Here is a 17,443-nt window from a genome sequence, read left to right as displayed (position 1 = left end):
GTAGGGGACCGAGTAATTAAGGGTCCTATAGTTTGAGTAGCCAATGGGACATTGTGTATTTACTGATGTTCATAGTGGTCATTTTAGGGGGGAGGGCTTAGTTGCCTCACCTGATGTTAAGAAACAAATGACTTTTACTCACTGTCCCATACTAGTATAGAACGTATACTTAGATGTTCACTAAGAGCCTACTACAGTTGCCACTTGCCACTAGGTTTTTGTATTTTGCCACGTAGGATGACGTTGGTAGTGACGTAGGTCAACGTTAATGATGACAAGTTTTTGATATATAAGCTCAGTTTTTTATGAAACTGGTTGAGTAAGAGGATCGAGCAAATTCGTTGATGTTCATTGTACTCCGTTTTAAATAATGATCAATAAAACAGTTCTCCTTTTTTGCCAACTGAGTCGTTTCGATTATGAATAAAATCTGCATCCCCATCCATCTCCAGGGTAATTGCTACTCATCTTAAAGGGCTGAGGTTATTCAGTTCAAATGGCAGTAAACCGTGTTCTACATTTTTCCTGTGCTGTACCATGCACCATCCTTTTTACAACAATTATTCCATTTAGATGTAAGATGCACAAGTTGGCTGATCCTCGAGTTTTAAGTCCTGTCCTTTGGCCATCGTGTTTTTTAAATGTTTTTTTACAGTTTTCCTCCCCTCCAGAATCCAGAAGTCTCCTACATAAAATAATGTGCTGTGGCAGGATGCAGCCTTGGATTCCTGGTCAGTGCTTTCTGTGACTAACGGTTAAAACTGGCATTGCCAATGTAGAGTCTGACAAAACCAAGGTATTCGTCCCTTATTCCCAGGGGATAGCCACCCATTTGAGGCTATGGAGGTGAGCCCACCGCGTAAGAGTCTCCATAGGTTTTTGGGCAAGCAGTACTACACTGGGAATGATTCTCCCTTAGGGGATCAACTCCTAAACTAGAAGAACTGTCCCTATGAAATCTCTACTGCCTGCCTATTTGGGGGCCACAAAACGTACAAATGCGTTAAGACATGTTGGTTTGACTGCCACTACTGCTGAACCCCTCCACAGAGTTGACATCTTATAATCTGAAACCAGGTACCTCTCACTGCAGTGACTATAAAAGTGCTGAGGTCAACAGGGGGCGCGCTCATGGCAGCAGCTTGAGTGAGTTGTCCCATGACACTGGGCCAAAAGGTGGTGAGAACCCAAACCTAGAACTTCCCCACCCAGACTGACACCGGCTGGACCCCCCTCTGGTGTAAATATCTGGTGCGTTTCAGGTTTCAAATATTACATTTCCCTGGAAAAGAGGTGAAACAGAGTATGCAGAATAGTTTTAATAAACATTTTTACATACAGTACCTTACAGAGAACAGTGCTCGCATATTTAAATATTTTTTTATATACAGTGGCTTGTACTTTTTATCAAAGAAAGTCACAATGGCTGTCTATTGGTTCTATGCAAAATGCTCTTTTATACAGATGACTAGAACTAATAAACAGCAGAGGCAAAAAACGTTCAAGTATTTTAATGTCATCAGTTAAATAGCCTCCTTTTTAACAGTCATTTTTACAAATTCCAAAACCTGTACATACACTATTTTCCATTTTTCTTTTTACTATAGAAATGTTCTTTTAAAAGGTAACATTTAATATGTTAACCATCATGTATTTTAGTCTGTTGTAATAAAACTAGACATGTGTACATATAAACATGTATATTATTTATATTTATATATATGAATATATACATATAATGCACTGGTGCAGTGACAGCATATTTGAGCATTGTTGTAGAGAAGGACCATGGCTCAATACCAGAAAGAGCTAACACAGCGAGACTAAGCTGCCTTTGGTTTCTACAATTTGTGCATTCATGACGGAGGCGTCAGCTTTGTAAAAACAATTCTACTATACATATATATACATATATATATATTTGTTCCTAGTGGTTTTACAGTTCACAGTCAGTTTTGCTGTTCGTCACTCCTCGGACCTGCTGAGGTTGTGTGTACATTTGAAAAAGCAAACCCTAAGTGATGCTATTCAGGATTTTTAAAAAATAATGTTGGTCCTGAATAGTGCAATTAAAATGCTTTCTGAAGAAATCTTTTGTATAAAGCAAAATTTGTTTTGCCTGGCACATTAAAGATTTTTTTTTACGATTCCATGAGAAACTTGGAAATACTTCAATCGTAGAGGCATATTTGGCACATTTTCCATCTAGCATGCATCCCACCTATAAAAGACACACCTAACTTGCCACAATGCAAAGACATCCAGCAGTTCATTGCAAGGGCTCAGATTTTACTAGGACCTCTATAAGAGGATGCAAACATGTCAATTTCTCTACATGAGAACAACCAGAAAAGGAAATAACTGATTCCTGTATTTGAATCATTGAAAACATGGAGCATAGATGTTGAGCGTCAATTAATTTTCATATGAGACAAATTATTCAAGCTCAGCTTGAAATCTTCCTACCTATACACACAATGTTCTTATAAAGTATCGTCAACTGCATAAAGGTATGAAGATTGGTGGGCAATCTCTCCTTGCTATGCTGCATATGCTTCATGATCAAACTTAGACATGGTGCTGCCCACTTCACTTATAATGACTGATGAACTTGGAGATTTAGTTTTGCTTTCCATGGCGGCATGCCAACAATACAATGGCACAAAAATATAAAAATTTGATTTCCTATTTTTCTAGCAGACAAAGTTTGGTTGATAGTTGTCCTTTCTTGCAAGATTCTCCCATTTGTCATACAGTGCAGAGAGTTGCTATCTGCTGAATCTTCCCCATGTCTGATAACAGTTGTTTAATTCTACGTTTCAGTTGAGGCAGTCTTGCCAGGGGATCTGGTGGCTCTAGTTCTCCCGTGAAATCCAGCCAGCTTTCTAAAACTAAAAAAAAAAAGTTAATTATGGGATAGACTGATAAGGTAAAAACTGCCACAACAAGTTCATAAGATATGACAAACACAAGACACTGTCCTTATTCAAAAGTCCTGATTACTATCTGTTACTCTCTGCCAATTGGCTTTTCCTGCACCACTAATCAATGTTTGGCAGTTCATGGGTGTAGTAGGAGGTCAATTTACTCAAATAAATGTATACCTAATGTTGTAACTCCTGAGATACAAATGCACCATCATGGCTAATTATCACCATCGTGTATAGTGTATGACTTGTTATGAGGGATATTGGAAAAACACAGTGGTCCAATTATTAACACTAGCCACATTACCCATTAACACCCTTACCACTAGTCATGCTTCGACTTTACACTTCTACAGCCAAACCTGAAAGTTCTGCCTCAAGTCGTATAAAGCGAACAATTTTAATTCAAGGGCAATAAAGCTTGTATAAGTGGGGTAGAGGACAGCCAGTAAAATGAATGCGTTTAGGGATAGAATATTATAAGTGCATTTTACTCATAGCAAAATCGTTCACAATTTGCTTCTTACTCAAACTTTTAAAAGAGAAAAAATACTAAATGTCAGGGTTTAGGCTTTCTTAGCATATTGACTACAACATTAAAAAGGTAATGGCCTGCCAAATCTGGTAGCTTTTGAGACCGGACAAAAATCCACCAGATAATGCTTGCTGTAGTGAGAATAGAGACGCTCGAAGATGTCTTGTAAACTAAAAGAGGAATTTATATGAAAAAAGGTAATGACAGCTAACCTGGGTCACGCTGAATGAAAACGTGTCTGGTCTGAGTGGAACAATGCCAATCGAACAGAAAGAAGTACTATGGGTCAAAGCTGAGGATGAAAGATGGTTAGAGGTCTCACCAGCACTGACTGATACTTCAGAAACAAAGTACTTAACTATGTTGTTCCTGGTGGATTAGTCCTTCCTCCCACCAATGCTGCATATTTGAAATTACCTTCAGGTACAAGTCAGGCATTAGACACCTTATCAGCTATAATCGGCCAAACTGTGGCTCTGTGTTGTTGGTGACCAGGACCCCTGATTTGATGGTGGCATAAATGGAACGGCTGTGCATGATGACCTCAGTTCTGGACGGTTTCTCCCCCCATTAAGAGGCTGATGAACCATAGAACTGATACTGGTTAAGAATATTCCCCTAATGAAGGGCAGGTGGGTGGGCAATGAGGAATCTGAGGGAGGAAGGACTATTGAACCAGAATAAACAGTACCAAAGTTAAGTAATCTGGTCCTCTTGATGGATTTCTTCCTCCCCAAAATATCTCATCTCAGAAAGCCTCCCAAAGCAGCACACAAACTGCAGGAGGGGAGCACATAAGGAATCCAACACAAGCAAACACTGACGCACCGTACAAACAAAGCAGAGCGGAAGGAATCCAGTGAAAAATGCTTGCCAAACATGGAAGGAAGCCCAGGTAGCCACCTGGCCGATGTCACCAACAGGTATTTTTGTATTTGGTAGATTTGCCACTTCTACCCAATGTGCCATTCAAATAACCAAAAGGCATCTTACTCAGTCCCATTTGTAAGTGTTTTTATAAAGTGTTAAGAAAAATGCTCCCTTTTACAACTTTCATCCATTGATTTTAATGGAGCCACCGGCATATCGTCTTATGTTTTGGTATCCAGGCTACTTGGGGAGTGAGTGAGGCCCTTTCATCCTTAACATTCACTCAACTTGCATGCTTTGGGGAAACTGATCAGACACCAAGGCTACCAGTGCAGGAAGAGTTGTTCTAGTTTCTTGCGTTTTCACTCAGTAACACAAGACACCTTCAGTGTCATCTTACAGTGACACTCTTTGTCTAGCAACATTTTCGTTACATTTACAGTTCTGCGTTGCAGTTCCCTCCCGGTGCGTTTCTCTACAAACCTGCTCGTTTTTTCTGGTGGAGATTGGCCTTGTTTTTCCAAAGCCGGGAGGTGGAATGAATTGTTAAATGTTAAAGATATTTGTACCCCGCACCGTCGGCCAACGGCATTGGTCCCAAGGCATTCTGGCAGATCTGAAAAAGGTGGAATGGGTTAGTAGGGTGAAGAGGGAGCAGGATAGTGAGAGAGGTGGTGTTCTGATGGCAGCTTCAACTCGGTATACACCGGGGCTGAGCTTTTGGAGCGAGTATTGGGCGATATCAGTCCTCGTGTGTTGTTGATGCGGTTTATGTGTTGTAGCGGTGTGGTGAAGTTCAAAACTCCCACGTATTTTTACAACAGCAAAGCGCAGTTGTGCATTGCAGTTGCGTAGATCTAATGAACGTACATAGCCATGGAAAAGGGGGTATATTCGACTTAGCGAAATCCTTGCTGCCGACAGAAATGGAAAATATATGTAATGAGTGATTTACTTACCGGTGAAGCGCAGCAAGGAGAAATAAGCAAACTGGAATAACTCTGGGGGTATTTGCGTATTTTTTTCTGTGTAACAAAGCCTTAACACCGGACTCTGAAATGCCAGTGGAAAGAGCAAACTGGTTTAAAATGATGGCAGTAAACCGTGTTCTACATTTTCCTGTGCTCTACCATGCACCATCCTTTTTACAATAATTATTCCATTTAGATGTAAGATGCACAAGTTGGCTGATCCTCGAGTTTGAAGACCTGTCCTTTGGCCATCTTTTTTTATACAGTTTTCCTCCCCTCCAGAGTCCAGAAGTCTCCTACATAAGGTAATGTACTGTGGCAGGATGCAGCCTTGGATTCCTGGTCAGTGCTTTCTGTGACTAACTGGTTAAAACTGGCATTGCCAATGTCGAGTCTGACAAAACCAAGGTATTTGCCCCTTATCCCCAGGGAATAGCCACCCTTTTGAGGCTAGGGAGGTGAGCCCACCCCGCAAGAACCTCCATAGGTTTTTGGGCAAGCAGGACTTCACTGGGAGTGTTCTCTCCCTTACGGTATAAACTCCTAAACTAGAAGAACTGTCCTTGGTAAGCTCTACTCCCTGCCTAAGTGGGGGCCACAAAAGGTAGAAATGTGTTAAGACATGTTGGTCTGACTGCCGCCACTGCTGAACCCCTCCACAGAGATGACATCTTATAATCTGAAACCAGTTACCTCTCATTGAAGAGACGACTATAAAAGTGCTGAGGAGGTCATCACAGGGGCCGCGCTCAGGGCTCAATCTGTTTGCATGCAAGATCCTCTGGCTTCTACTTATCGTCCCATTTGATAATGACTGTTAGAACGGCATTGATATATTTGTATAATGAGCCCAAAATCCACTGCAGAGGACATTGACGTAATCTCGGTCTCTTCGATCCGGATTCCTTCCTTTGACATTGCGTCTGCGGGTGGAGGATACACCATAATTAGTTCTGAATTAATAGCTCAATCAGGACCTGTCATACAAGCTCCACAAAGGGGTGGGTGGGGGGGGGGGGATTGGAGCAACAGAAAGTTAGCCGCAGGATCATTCCAGTCCACAACTTAATTTCCCTGCTACTTAATATAACATCACTGGTCAAACATGCGTTAGAAGTTGCTACTTGCATAGAAGAAAAGAACATTGAAGTGTGTGCGCTAACCGAATCTTGGGGACACAGAGCAGCTGGCCCATCCCTCAACCTTGCTATCCCTGAAGGATATTCTATGGTTCGGCAAGACAGAGGAGGGCAGAGGGTGATTTTGAAATCAGCATTAACCATTTGGGAAATAAATGGGAACATTATGAATGGCATTGAGTCGCTTCATGTGAAAATTGGGACTATATGCCGAATCAACACTGAATCTGCTCTTGATTTATAGACCACCCTCCCTGACAGAAGATTTCACATTGGCATTGTTCAATTATTTGGTGTCTATCCTAAAGCCCAATTCAATTTTTTTATTATTAGGTGATTTTAAACACTGGCTGGGTCACAAGGAAGATCCTGTAGCTGCTGACCTGGACACGGCCTTGGCCGACCTTTGATTCGAGCAAATTATCTGCTCGCCCACTCAATCTTGGTAGCACGTTAAGATTGGATCTCTACTACTAATGTTATAACTAAGGACTTTCTGGTATCCCCCTGCCCATGGTCAGATCATGCTTTTGTTCACATCACCTATTAGGCTGACTTTCCTAAGAAATTGAAAGGCAAGGGGTTGCAAGGTTCATTGGGAAGAAGTTCAAAGCTGCTCACGCAGGAGAGAATTAAAACCTTGTTGAGCAAGTCTATTAACTTTTCTGCCCTTAACTCCTCAGTAGGGATATCTAAATCCCTTTTATCCAATTTGGACAATGTCACAAACACCTTAGCCCCACTCAAACACAGAAAATATAGGGATGGAGTAAAAAATAAGCGTTGGTTCTCCACTGAATTACAAACACTAAAATCCTCTAACCTCAAACTATTTTATCCGTGGAAAACCAATCCTTCATCAGTAGCGCTGATGGCCTATAAAAGTCCTGCCAAGGCTTATAAATTGGCTATTATAGATGCCAAGAAATACTCCATGAACCTAAGAATTTTGAATGCACAATTTAAGGTCAAGGACCTCGTCAAGATTCTTACGGAACAAGAAACCACCAGATCCCCTAATGTCAGCCAATTAGTGAAGTATGTGGCTTGGTGCCAGGACATACAGGAAACTATGACAAACAAACTGACCGGCATTAGAGCAGACCGTTTGTAGAAAAGACAACCTTCTTATAGCCTCCAGTGAGGCAAGGAAGGAGACGTTTAAAAGATGTCCCACCATTCCACAGTTTAATTTTTCTACCATCACGGTTGATGAGTTGTCCGTTGTAGTTAAACAAAAAAAACAAATGTAAAGGTTACCCCTGTTCGGCCATGATAATTAAAACATGCCCACTGTCTTTACTGGTGGCCATTTGTCAGTTTGTGAATGCCTCCCTCTCTGAAGGATATGTTCCAGTGGACTTAAAATAAGCATGGGTCACCCCTATTCTTATAAAACCTGGTTTACCTACGAAGGTGCCACTCAATTATAGGTCCATTACGAGCATGTCATTTTTGCGGAACATGTGGCGTACGGGTAGACTGCACTACATCTGAACAACTTCCCCGTTCTCAATTGTCGTCAATCAGGTTTCAGACAGGGATATAGAAAGGAGACTGCATTATTGAAACTGAAGTTCAGGCTCTTGGAGCGTGTGGACAAAGGTCTCTCATCCATGCTGATGCCGCTGGATCGACAGCTTTCGACCTGGTCGACCACTTAATTTTGCTCACCAGGTTGGAGGAAGTGGCCAAGTTCTCCCCAGCAGCTGCACGCTGGACTGCTTTTTTGGACAAGAGAGAACAGATTTTGGTCCCTCCGGTTTCTGTCAATTTTAGTGTCCCGCAGGGTGCTTGCATCTCTCAGTGCTCATATAATATATTCATGGCACCTTTCTTTGCCCTTCTGGATCAGGAGGGTATTGAGTTTACCAACTATGCAGACACACACCGCGTCGTCCCCATGGTTGGTACTCATGCCCAGGATGAAGCTGAATTGACTAGAATTTATACCTCAATAGAAAACTGGGTAGTGCAAAATAGTCTAGCTTTGAACAGGGCAAAGACGGAGCTGCTGATCACTGGCTCTCGGTCCATGTTGACCAAACTGGGCCCTCCTTATAATGGCTTTCAACTGGGAGATGTTAAGCCAACTCCCCAAAAGAATCATAAAACCCTGGGTGTTATCTTCGACCAGCAGCTCACAATGAAGACCCATGTTGGGAGTCTTGTCTCTGCTGCAAACTATTACATTAAGCTTCTTGCTCATCTTAGACCATTCATTACACAGGCCGATGCAGATATAATATTTGGCATTTATAACACACCTATAAACAAGTGTTTCAAGGCGTGACGAGGCAAGGGAGGGGAACAAGGGGAAGACAGAGACAACGCCCAGGTGACATTGAGCAAGTGCGAGTGGGGGCTGGGGGTGGACAGGGGGCAGTGCAGGACATGGGAACAACAGTAAAAATAAATAGAATAAAGCATTAAGTAAAAGTGCGGCCAGCTGGTGGCAAGTGCTGATAGAGGGCTGTAGGGATACAGAAAAACAAACAGTCACTAAGTGCAGGGGATGCCAGGGAGGCAGTGGAGGGTTGCAACTGGTGGGGGAGGGGTCCTGGGCCTGAGGGTAACCAGGTGCCAGTGCAGTTTCAGCCAAGAGTTCAGCAGGGGAGAGGAGGAGAGAAAGCCAAAGCAAATAGGATGCTTTTGAGGTGCTTCCAGAACCGGATATGGTTCTCCTCAAGTTTCAGGGAGGCATGGAGGCTGTTCCAGGGGGAGGCCCTAGCCGAACAAAGATCTACCACCAACTCGTCGTTTGGAGAAGCGACTGACCTTGAAGAAGTTGAGGCAGATGAGCGAAGAGCTCGAGAAGGAATACATTTAGGAAGAGCAAGTTGAAGGTATTGAGGCCCCAGTAGGCCCTGTGGACAAAACAAAGGGTTTTGAACGTAATCCTCGCAGCCACTGGGAGCCAGTGAAGAGCTTTCAGTCCTGGAGAGATACGATCCCTGGGCTTGAGGCCAAGGACTATTCTTGTATTCCTGTTCTGGATGAGTTGCAGAGGGCGGAGAGTAGAAGCAGGCAGATTTAGAAAGAGGCTGTTGCAGTAGTCCAGCCTAGAGAGAAGCAGAGCTCTGGAGAAAGTGAGGTTCTGGGGGGAGGAGAGGACAGGAAGAATACCTCCGAGGAGGGGAAGCTGGTAGTGTGACTTCTTAGAGATGTTCGAGATGTGAGGAGAGTGTGGAGTCAAAGATGACCCCGAAGTTCTTAGCCTCACAGGTGGGAGAAGGTTGAACATCCAGGGCGAGAGGTTAGACCCCTGGGAAACAGCACAGGTAGACCTAGAGATTGAGGGGAGGAAGGACCCAAAGCTGGACCTGGGAGGGGCTATTGGAGAGGAAAGAGGTCAGCAAAGCCAGGGCTTGATCAGCAATACCAAGTTTATCACAGAGACGGTTAAGCAGGATGGCATGGTTGACTGTGTCAAAGGCAGAAGAGAGATCAAGTAAGATGAGGACACAGGGGGTGTTGGAATAGAGGTTGGAGAGCAGGTGTTCACGGATGTTCAGGAGAAGTTTCTGTGCTTCTGGCAGCTCTGAAGCCAGACTGATGGTCATGGAGACAACCAACAGATTCAGTGTAAAGATTAAGTTGGGAGATGGCAATTTTTTCCACGAGTTTGCCCAGTAAGGGGGTGATGGAGATTGGGGGATAGTTAGTCAGGCAGGAGGGGTCAGCTGTGGGTTTCTTAAGAAGAGAGTGCCTAAGGGAGTGCTTCAGGTGGGAAGGGAAGACACCTGTGGCGAAGGAGTGGATGCAGAAGTCGGCCAGAGCAAGGGCCAAAGTGTCAATGTGGTCCTTGATGATTTTGGAGGAACAGTGGGGAACCTGTTTTGACGAGACTTTCATTGATCGGACTTGTTTAGAAACCGTGTGTGGGGAGAACAGGGGAAAGGCAAAGAAGGAAGGAGGATAGGTGGCTGAAGAAGGGCCAGAGGAAGAGCAGGGAGTACAGGAGGCAAGGGGAGAGGAAGAGACAGGACAGATGGCCTGAGTTTTAGAGATGAAATGAGAAGCCAGGGCTGGGCAGTGGCCCTGGGAGGGGACAGGAGAGGTAGAGACTGCAGCAGGATTGGCCAGCTCCTTGCAGATTTTAAAGAGTTTGGCTGAGTTGTTAGATGCCCCAAAGACGCAGACTTGGATGTGGGCTCTTTCTTGGTGCAGAGAGAGCCGGTATTGCCTTTGGAGCAGGCGGCAGGTCAGTTTGTCAGAGGATGTACTGGAAGCACCCATTTCCTCTCAGCCACCCTGCACTTGCGTTTAAGGGTGGCGAGGTCTGAGTCGTACCGGGAGTTGCACTTGGCTTTGGGCTTCAAGCGGATCCTCATGACAGGGGCAAGAACATCGAGAGTATCAGATATAGCAGAGTGGAGCATGGATAGGGCTGTATCAGGGTGTGAGACAATTATTGTTGTAGCCTCTTAGCTGGGCTCAGCAAAAAAGAAGGTAATAGACGGGGGCAGTGGGGGTTGTTATGGGACTATCCCGCTGAGGCCATGTCTTGGATGCCAGGCGAGCACTGCATTGGCTCCCGGTGGAGGCCCGTATTCGCTTCAGTTTATTAGCAATGACTTTTAAACGTAGACAGGGCATTATGCCCTCTTACTTGCAGGATCTCATTACGGAAAAAGTTCATAGTAGAGCCCTTAGATCTAGCAATCAGAAATACTAAATGCTCCCCAAGTGTAGACGCAAGAAGGCAGAAAAGGGAGCTTTCTACTCTGCTGCTCCTAAAGCTTGGAACAACCTTCCGCTTGATCTCAAATGTCAGAATACTATAGAATCTTTCAAGAAAAAGTTGAAACGTGGATATTTGTCCGACTCCCCCTCTTGGTTTACTCATGAGATTTTTCATCCGCCTTTGCCGTGCTTGACGACTTCTTTGGTTAGTGCCTTAATACCTATGGGTCCAAAGTTTGCACTTTATAAATGTATTAAAGTAAAGTAAATGTAAAAAAGCGGACAAAATCAATGTGTGGATAAATAAAATGGAGAGGCTGCAGGCGGTGGAAAATAACCACACATTGATCGATTGGATGGATTTGATATACATGTTTTTGATATGATGAAACATTTTGTAATAAATGATTGTTATTCCCTGAATAGACCATGCGTGCTGATAAAAGACAAACATCAGTGTTCCTGTAGCCTGCATTCATCAACTGCCATGAGAAAGGGAAGGTTTAGCCTACCTCCCTCTGTATAGTTTCTTGTAATCCTTCCCATACGAGATAGGCCCCTCTATAACAAAAAATTGGGAAGTATCCAGAATATACCTGTGGAAAATAACCAGACATCTCTTGAGACTCTGGAGATCTAAATGGACATGGGAATGGCAGAACTGGAAAGAAGAGACGGTTGCCTTAAGATGGACGACTTAGATAATCGAGAGAGGAGGAACAACCTGAGATTTTTTGTGATACCAGAGGAAGAGGGCGAAAAGGAGAGAGATCTGCGATGGGTCGTGCATAAGGCGGCAAAAGAACAAGTTACTCTCTTACCTGGTAATGTTCTTTCGATGGGATGGTCCGACGACGTATTCCATATCTATGACAATAATCACCACAGCTGTGCTGCTTCGGAAAATCTTTCGGCGTCTGCGTCCTGCGTCAAAGACGTTGATACGCTGTCCTCTAGGGCATCCGTCGAGCCGACGTCACGGATTTTATAAGTAAGACGCACGACACCCGTAGCCTCAGTTGTAGTTTTTTCCCCCAGAACATGTGGCACCAATCTTCTGCCAGTAGGACCACAGAAAGTCTTGCGGAAACGTAAGCTGCAATCGCATAAGAAATTCTGTAGCGGGGTAGGCAGCGATATGGAATAAGTCGTCGGACCATCCCATCGAAAGAACGTTACCAGGTAAGAGAGTAATTTGCTCTTCGAGGGGATTGCGTCCTCCGACGTATTCCATATCTATGACAGACTCCCAAAGCAGTACCAACGTATGGAGGAGGGAAAAGAATTTAGAATATAGAAATTTAGAATGCCCAATCAAATTGCAGGGTAAAGGACTTCCTTGCCAAAGGCCAGATCCTGCCCATGGATAGAATCTAGGGAGTAGTGTCGTACAAAAGTATGGACCGAAGCCCAAGTGGCTGCTTCACAGATGTTACAAATGGGAACACCCCTCGGTAGGGCAGTAGAGGCAGCCATACCCCTAGTAGAATGGGCCCATAAACGGTAACATTCAGAAATTGCCAAGATAATCCATCTAGACAAAGTCTGCTTAGCAACAGCTTGTCCCAAACGCCTTCCAGCGTAACCAATAAAGAGCTGATCGTCCACTCTGACCCAGGACATGCGTGAAATGTAGAAACTTAAAGCTCTCCTAGGATCTAACCTATGGAGCCTCTCCTCGCCCTTACCAGGATGCAGAGGAGGATAAAATGCCGGAAGAATTACCTTGATTAAATTAAATTTCGATACAACTTTCGGAAGAAACAAAGGACGGACTCTAAGGACAACCCTGTCCTTATAAAACACAGTGAAGGGTGGCTTAACTGAAAGTGCCTGTAAGTCACTCAGTGAGCGAAGTGACCTCATCTAAAAATACAGTTTTAAGGGTTAACAATCTGAAAGGACAAGAACATAAAGGCTCAAATGGAGAACCCATTAGAAACTTGAGAACAAGGTTCAAATCCCAACTGGTCACCTGGAAAGGTGACGGAGGAAACACATTAATGAGCCCTTTCAGAAACTGAGAAATTAAAGGAATTTTGAAAGAACACTCCTCAGACGAGCGCTTAAATACGGACAGCGCCTCCAGGTAACCTTTAATGGTACCCACTTGCAGGCCCTTGTGGGCTAAAGAAAGCAAAAAAGACAGAACCACAGGAATGTCACATGAAAAAGGATCCACATTCTTAACCCTGCAACAGTCGCAGAACTTTCTCCAATGGCAACGGTACAGGGACTTTGTTGCCGGCCGTCTGGCCGAAAGCAACACCTCCATCACGTCTTCAGGGAGGTCCCAATCCTGATACCTCAACCTTTCAGAAGCCAAGCGTGAAGGTTGAGGGATCGGACCTCTGGATGGACAACCTGACCCCCCTCCCGTGAGAGCAGCTCGTCGGTAGGGAAGACTATGTGGAGGGCAGATGGACAAGTTGAGAATGTCCAGTTATCACGTCCTCCGGGCCCATGCCGGAGCAATGAGGATCATCAGGGAACCGAACCTCCGCAGCACTTGCTGGATGACCAGGACTGGAGGAAACGCGTACTGCAGTGGCAAGGACCACTCCACCACGAACGAGTCTCCTAAGGCTCCTCTTGGAGGAAATTCCCACAGCATAACCTTTCGCACTTCCGGTTGACACTGGATGCGAAGAGATCCACTTGAGATGTCCCCCAAAGGGCGAAGATCTCCAGGATAATCTCCTGAGCCAGCTCCCACTCGTGAGAGATCGCGCTCTGCCTGCTCAGAATGTTCGCCGTCCTGTTTGTCTCCAGCCAGATGAACTGCCGAGATCGAAATTTCCTGCTGGATGGCCCAGAAGCAGAGCTGCATCGCCTCCCTACTCTGGGGAAGTGACCCTGCCCCCCTTTTTGTTGAGGTAGTGCATGGCCACTGTGTTGTGCGTCAGAATCAGGACATTCTTTCCTCGCACAGTCGGCAGAAAAGCCTTCAGGGCAAGCCTGATGGCCCTCAGCTCCAACAGATTGATATGGAGTCTGGACTCCGACGGAGACCAACGACCGCTGACTGTCAACTCGTTGGCATGAGCTCCCCATCCCGTGAGGGATGCATCCGTCACGATCGTCAGCTACGGCCAGGGTAGCTAAAATGGAGCCCCCCTCATCAGATTGCCTTCGTCGGGCCACCACAGAAGGTCCCGAGCGACCGAGGGCGGCACCTGAACGGGGTCCAACATCCTGCTGGAGGACTGTGACCACTGCATCTTGAGAGCCCATTGCAGAGATCTCATCCGCAACCGGGCCTCTGGCACCAGAAGAATGCAGGATGCCATGAGGCCGAGCAACCTCAAGAACTCTAACGCTGGGAGACTCTGGGAATGTTGAAACTTGTGTACCATCTGCTGAATGTGATGAGCCCTCACCTGGGGAGGAAATCACTGCCTCAAGGATGTGTCAAGCACTGCTCCGATGTACTGGAGCCGCCGAGTTGGCATCAAGTGGGACTTCTTTAAGTTGAGGGAGGAGCTCAGCTTGTGAAGGGAGTGGCAGGTGATGGACAGATGATCCAGGACTTGCTCGGGAGAGCGTGCCCTGATCAACCAATCGTCCAGGTAGGGGTAGACGTGAATCCCCCTTTCTTGAGATACGCTGCCACCACCACCATGAGCTTGGTGAAAACCGTCGGGACGTAGGTCAATCCGAACGGCAGGACCCGAAACTGAAAAGTGTGAGTCGCCAACTGCGAACCTCAGGTACTTCTTGTGTTTGGGATGGATCGGCACATGAAAGTAAGCGTCCTGAGGTCGAGAGACACCAACCAGTCCTGAAGTTTAAGGGCCTGGAGGACTTGAGAGTAACCATCTTGAACTTGTCCTTCCTGAGGATCTTGTTCAAACCGCCCAAGTCCATGATGGGTCTCAATCCCCCCCCCCCTGTCTTTCTTCGAAATCAAAAAATAAGGGGAATACCATTGCTTGTTCCTCTCCGCTACAGGCACCAGTTCTATGGCGCCTTTCTCCAGCAGGGCTTGTATTTCCTGCGCAAGGAGCGGATCCGGACTCTTCAAAGAGAGATTCCCTGGTGGATTGTTGTGAGGCCTCTGCCAGAAAGGAAGACAGTAGCCGTGGGCTGTGATCGCCAGAACCCACACATCTGAAGCAATGGCACGCCATTCTACAAGATGCTGCGCCAGTCTTCCCCCAACCAGCAAACCGTGGGACATGGCCTCATGATTGAGTTGAAGCTGCTGCGGCATTGCCCGAGGGTAAAGAGGCAACTGCCTGAGCGGCCTTGGCACCTCAAGTACCCTGTTTTCCACCTCTGGCACTCCTACGGTGGCCCCTTTGACTTGCCGCTCCTCTCGATCTACTAAAGGATGAGTAATATCGAAAGGAACCTCCCCTACATTGCTGTCCCCTAGCACGAAAAGGCGGAGGTTGGCGAACTGCAGCGCTCAACGACTTCGCTGCAGCTTTGGAGGTCTGCAACCTCTCAAGGCTCTCGTCAGCCTTGCTGCCAAAAAGATGTTCACCATCAAAGGGCATGTTGAGGAGGCGGGCTTGCACATCAGGAGCAAACCCCGACTACCGCAACCACGCAAACCTGCGTATTACTATGCTCGCCGCCATGGACCGGCTGACACAATCTGCTATGTCCAGACCCGGCTGAACGGACTCGCACATGGCATCCTTGCCATCCAGCACCATAGCAAGAAAACCATCCCGTTCCTCCCCTTCGGGAATATGATCAGCCGCTAACGAAATACAGTTCCACAGACTGTGCGTGAAATGTGACGAGGCACACACGAAGTTGGCTGCCTGCAAAGCCATACCCCCCCTGAAGAAAACACTTTCTTCGCCCAGCCATCAAAACGCTGGTCGTCCCCATCAGGAGGGATGGTAGGGTACGACGCCTGCTTTGCCAGGGCCGTAGACGCCTGCACCACCAAACTCTCCGGAGTGGGGTGCGTGGTCAAGTAGCAGGGGTCGCTACTGGCTGGACGGTATTTTCGCGGCAAAGACTTGCTCACTGCCGGGACACTCTCCGGGGCAGTCCAAGCCTCTGCCACCATTCTTTGCAAGGCCATATGGAATGGCAGTACCGGGTCAGTTGGTGGACCTTGGTCGAGGATATCCGTCAGGTCATCCTGCAGAAAATCCACTGGTGGTGCAGACCACCCCAAGTATTCCGTTACGAGGACTCGGCATGGGTGCCAGGCTCAGGCCTACAGAACTCCACCTCCGGAGAGGTGTCCAGACCACTGCCGTCGTGCAACGACTGACACAGGTCTTCAATCTGGCTATGACAAGACAATATCTCATCTGGTACCGTATCAAGAACCAACCCTTCCTCAGATCCTTCATCCACCTCAGAAATATAATCCTGAGGCTGGAATGAGGGCACAGAAAAAGGGACAGACATTTTTAGCCTTGGCCAGAGCCTTTCTAGGGGGTTCCACCGTGCCACGGGGTACCTCCGACAAAACAGCCTCGAAAGGCGTAGATGGAATCTGCGTCGATGTTGAGCATGGCGCCGACAGCTTCGACACAGTCCTCGAGGGCGGAGCCCCAAGCGTGTCCTTTGACAGCCTGGGCGCCGATGGCTTCCTCGGAGGTGGAGCCTCGAGAGAGTCCCTCGGCGACTTCGGCGTTGACGGCGTTCATGTCTTCTTCGAAAACTTCACAGGCTTCAACAGTCTTGAGGGCGTCGAGGACCGGGACCTGGAACGGGCATGTCTACAGCGACCATCCTTGTCTGACCAGGACCTCGAAGGCGCCCATTTTGATCGCGATGACCGCTCGAGCCGGAAGGCTTGCGAGTCGTGTCTCTAGCACGGTCGGCGTCTTTCGACGGCGCGGACGGACCGGAGCCCTGCGACTGAAAAATCGCCATCATCTCCAGCCGAAATGAATCCCATTCGGCAGGAGTGGAATGGTTGTTGGGAAAAGTAACCCGCTGACGGGCGGAGTCCTTGGACGAGGAAGGAGTCAGTTGACGGCACTTTCGTGAGTGTCTCAAAGAGGCAGAGGAATGGCGGGACCCACTCCGGGACCAAGACCCCTGGACTTGCACTGACGATGCAGAGAGTCGCTCTTCGAATTGTCAGTCGAAAGCCCAGTGGATTTCAACTTCCGGGGCTTGGACACCTTACTGACAGAAAACTTCTTACGCTCCCGCAAGACCTTCGATGTTAACGACTGGCACTCATCACAATCGTCCATGGCGTGGTCCTCACGGAGGCACCAGAGGCAGGCATTGTGCGGGTCCGTCAGCGACATTTTGGAACCGCAGATCCGACACTACTTGAAACCCGGCCGCGGGGTAGAAGACAAAGACATCATGGAAATCTTCACAAAC

At 46.7% G+C, this 17,443-nt stretch overlaps 1 protein-coding gene across 6 annotated transcripts in view; it reads right to left on the bottom strand.

Annotated features, from left to right (window-relative positions):
• Nucleotides 1-1,304: 1,304 nt before the first annotated feature.
• The window catches only part of PHF20L1 (PHD finger protein 20 like 1), a 1,153,412-nt gene continuing 1,137,273 nt past the window's right edge, over nt 1,305-17,443 (bottom strand). For 5 of the 6 annotated variants that reach the window (XM_069621650.1, XM_069621651.1, XM_069621653.1 and 2 more), the window contains one exon: nt 1,305-2,891. In XM_069621650.1, coding sequence (XP_069477751.1) covers nt 2,749-2,891 — 143 coding nt within the window. In that variant the 3' untranslated portion in view covers nt 1,305-2,748. Of the gene's footprint in view, nt 2,892-5,996; nt 6,227-17,443 lie in introns of all 6 variants that reach the window. The other variant, XR_011278670.1, reaches the window with a different exon arrangement.

Source organism: Ambystoma mexicanum, chromosome 5q, assembly GCF_040938575.1.
Source record: "Ambystoma mexicanum isolate Mex_15411 chromosome 5q, UKY_AmexF1_1, whole genome shotgun sequence".
NCBI lineage: Eukaryota > Metazoa > Chordata > Amphibia > Caudata > Ambystomatidae > Ambystoma > Ambystoma mexicanum.
The sequence above is the reverse complement of the archived record's forward strand: the minus strand, read 5'-3'. Positions and strand labels throughout refer to the sequence as shown.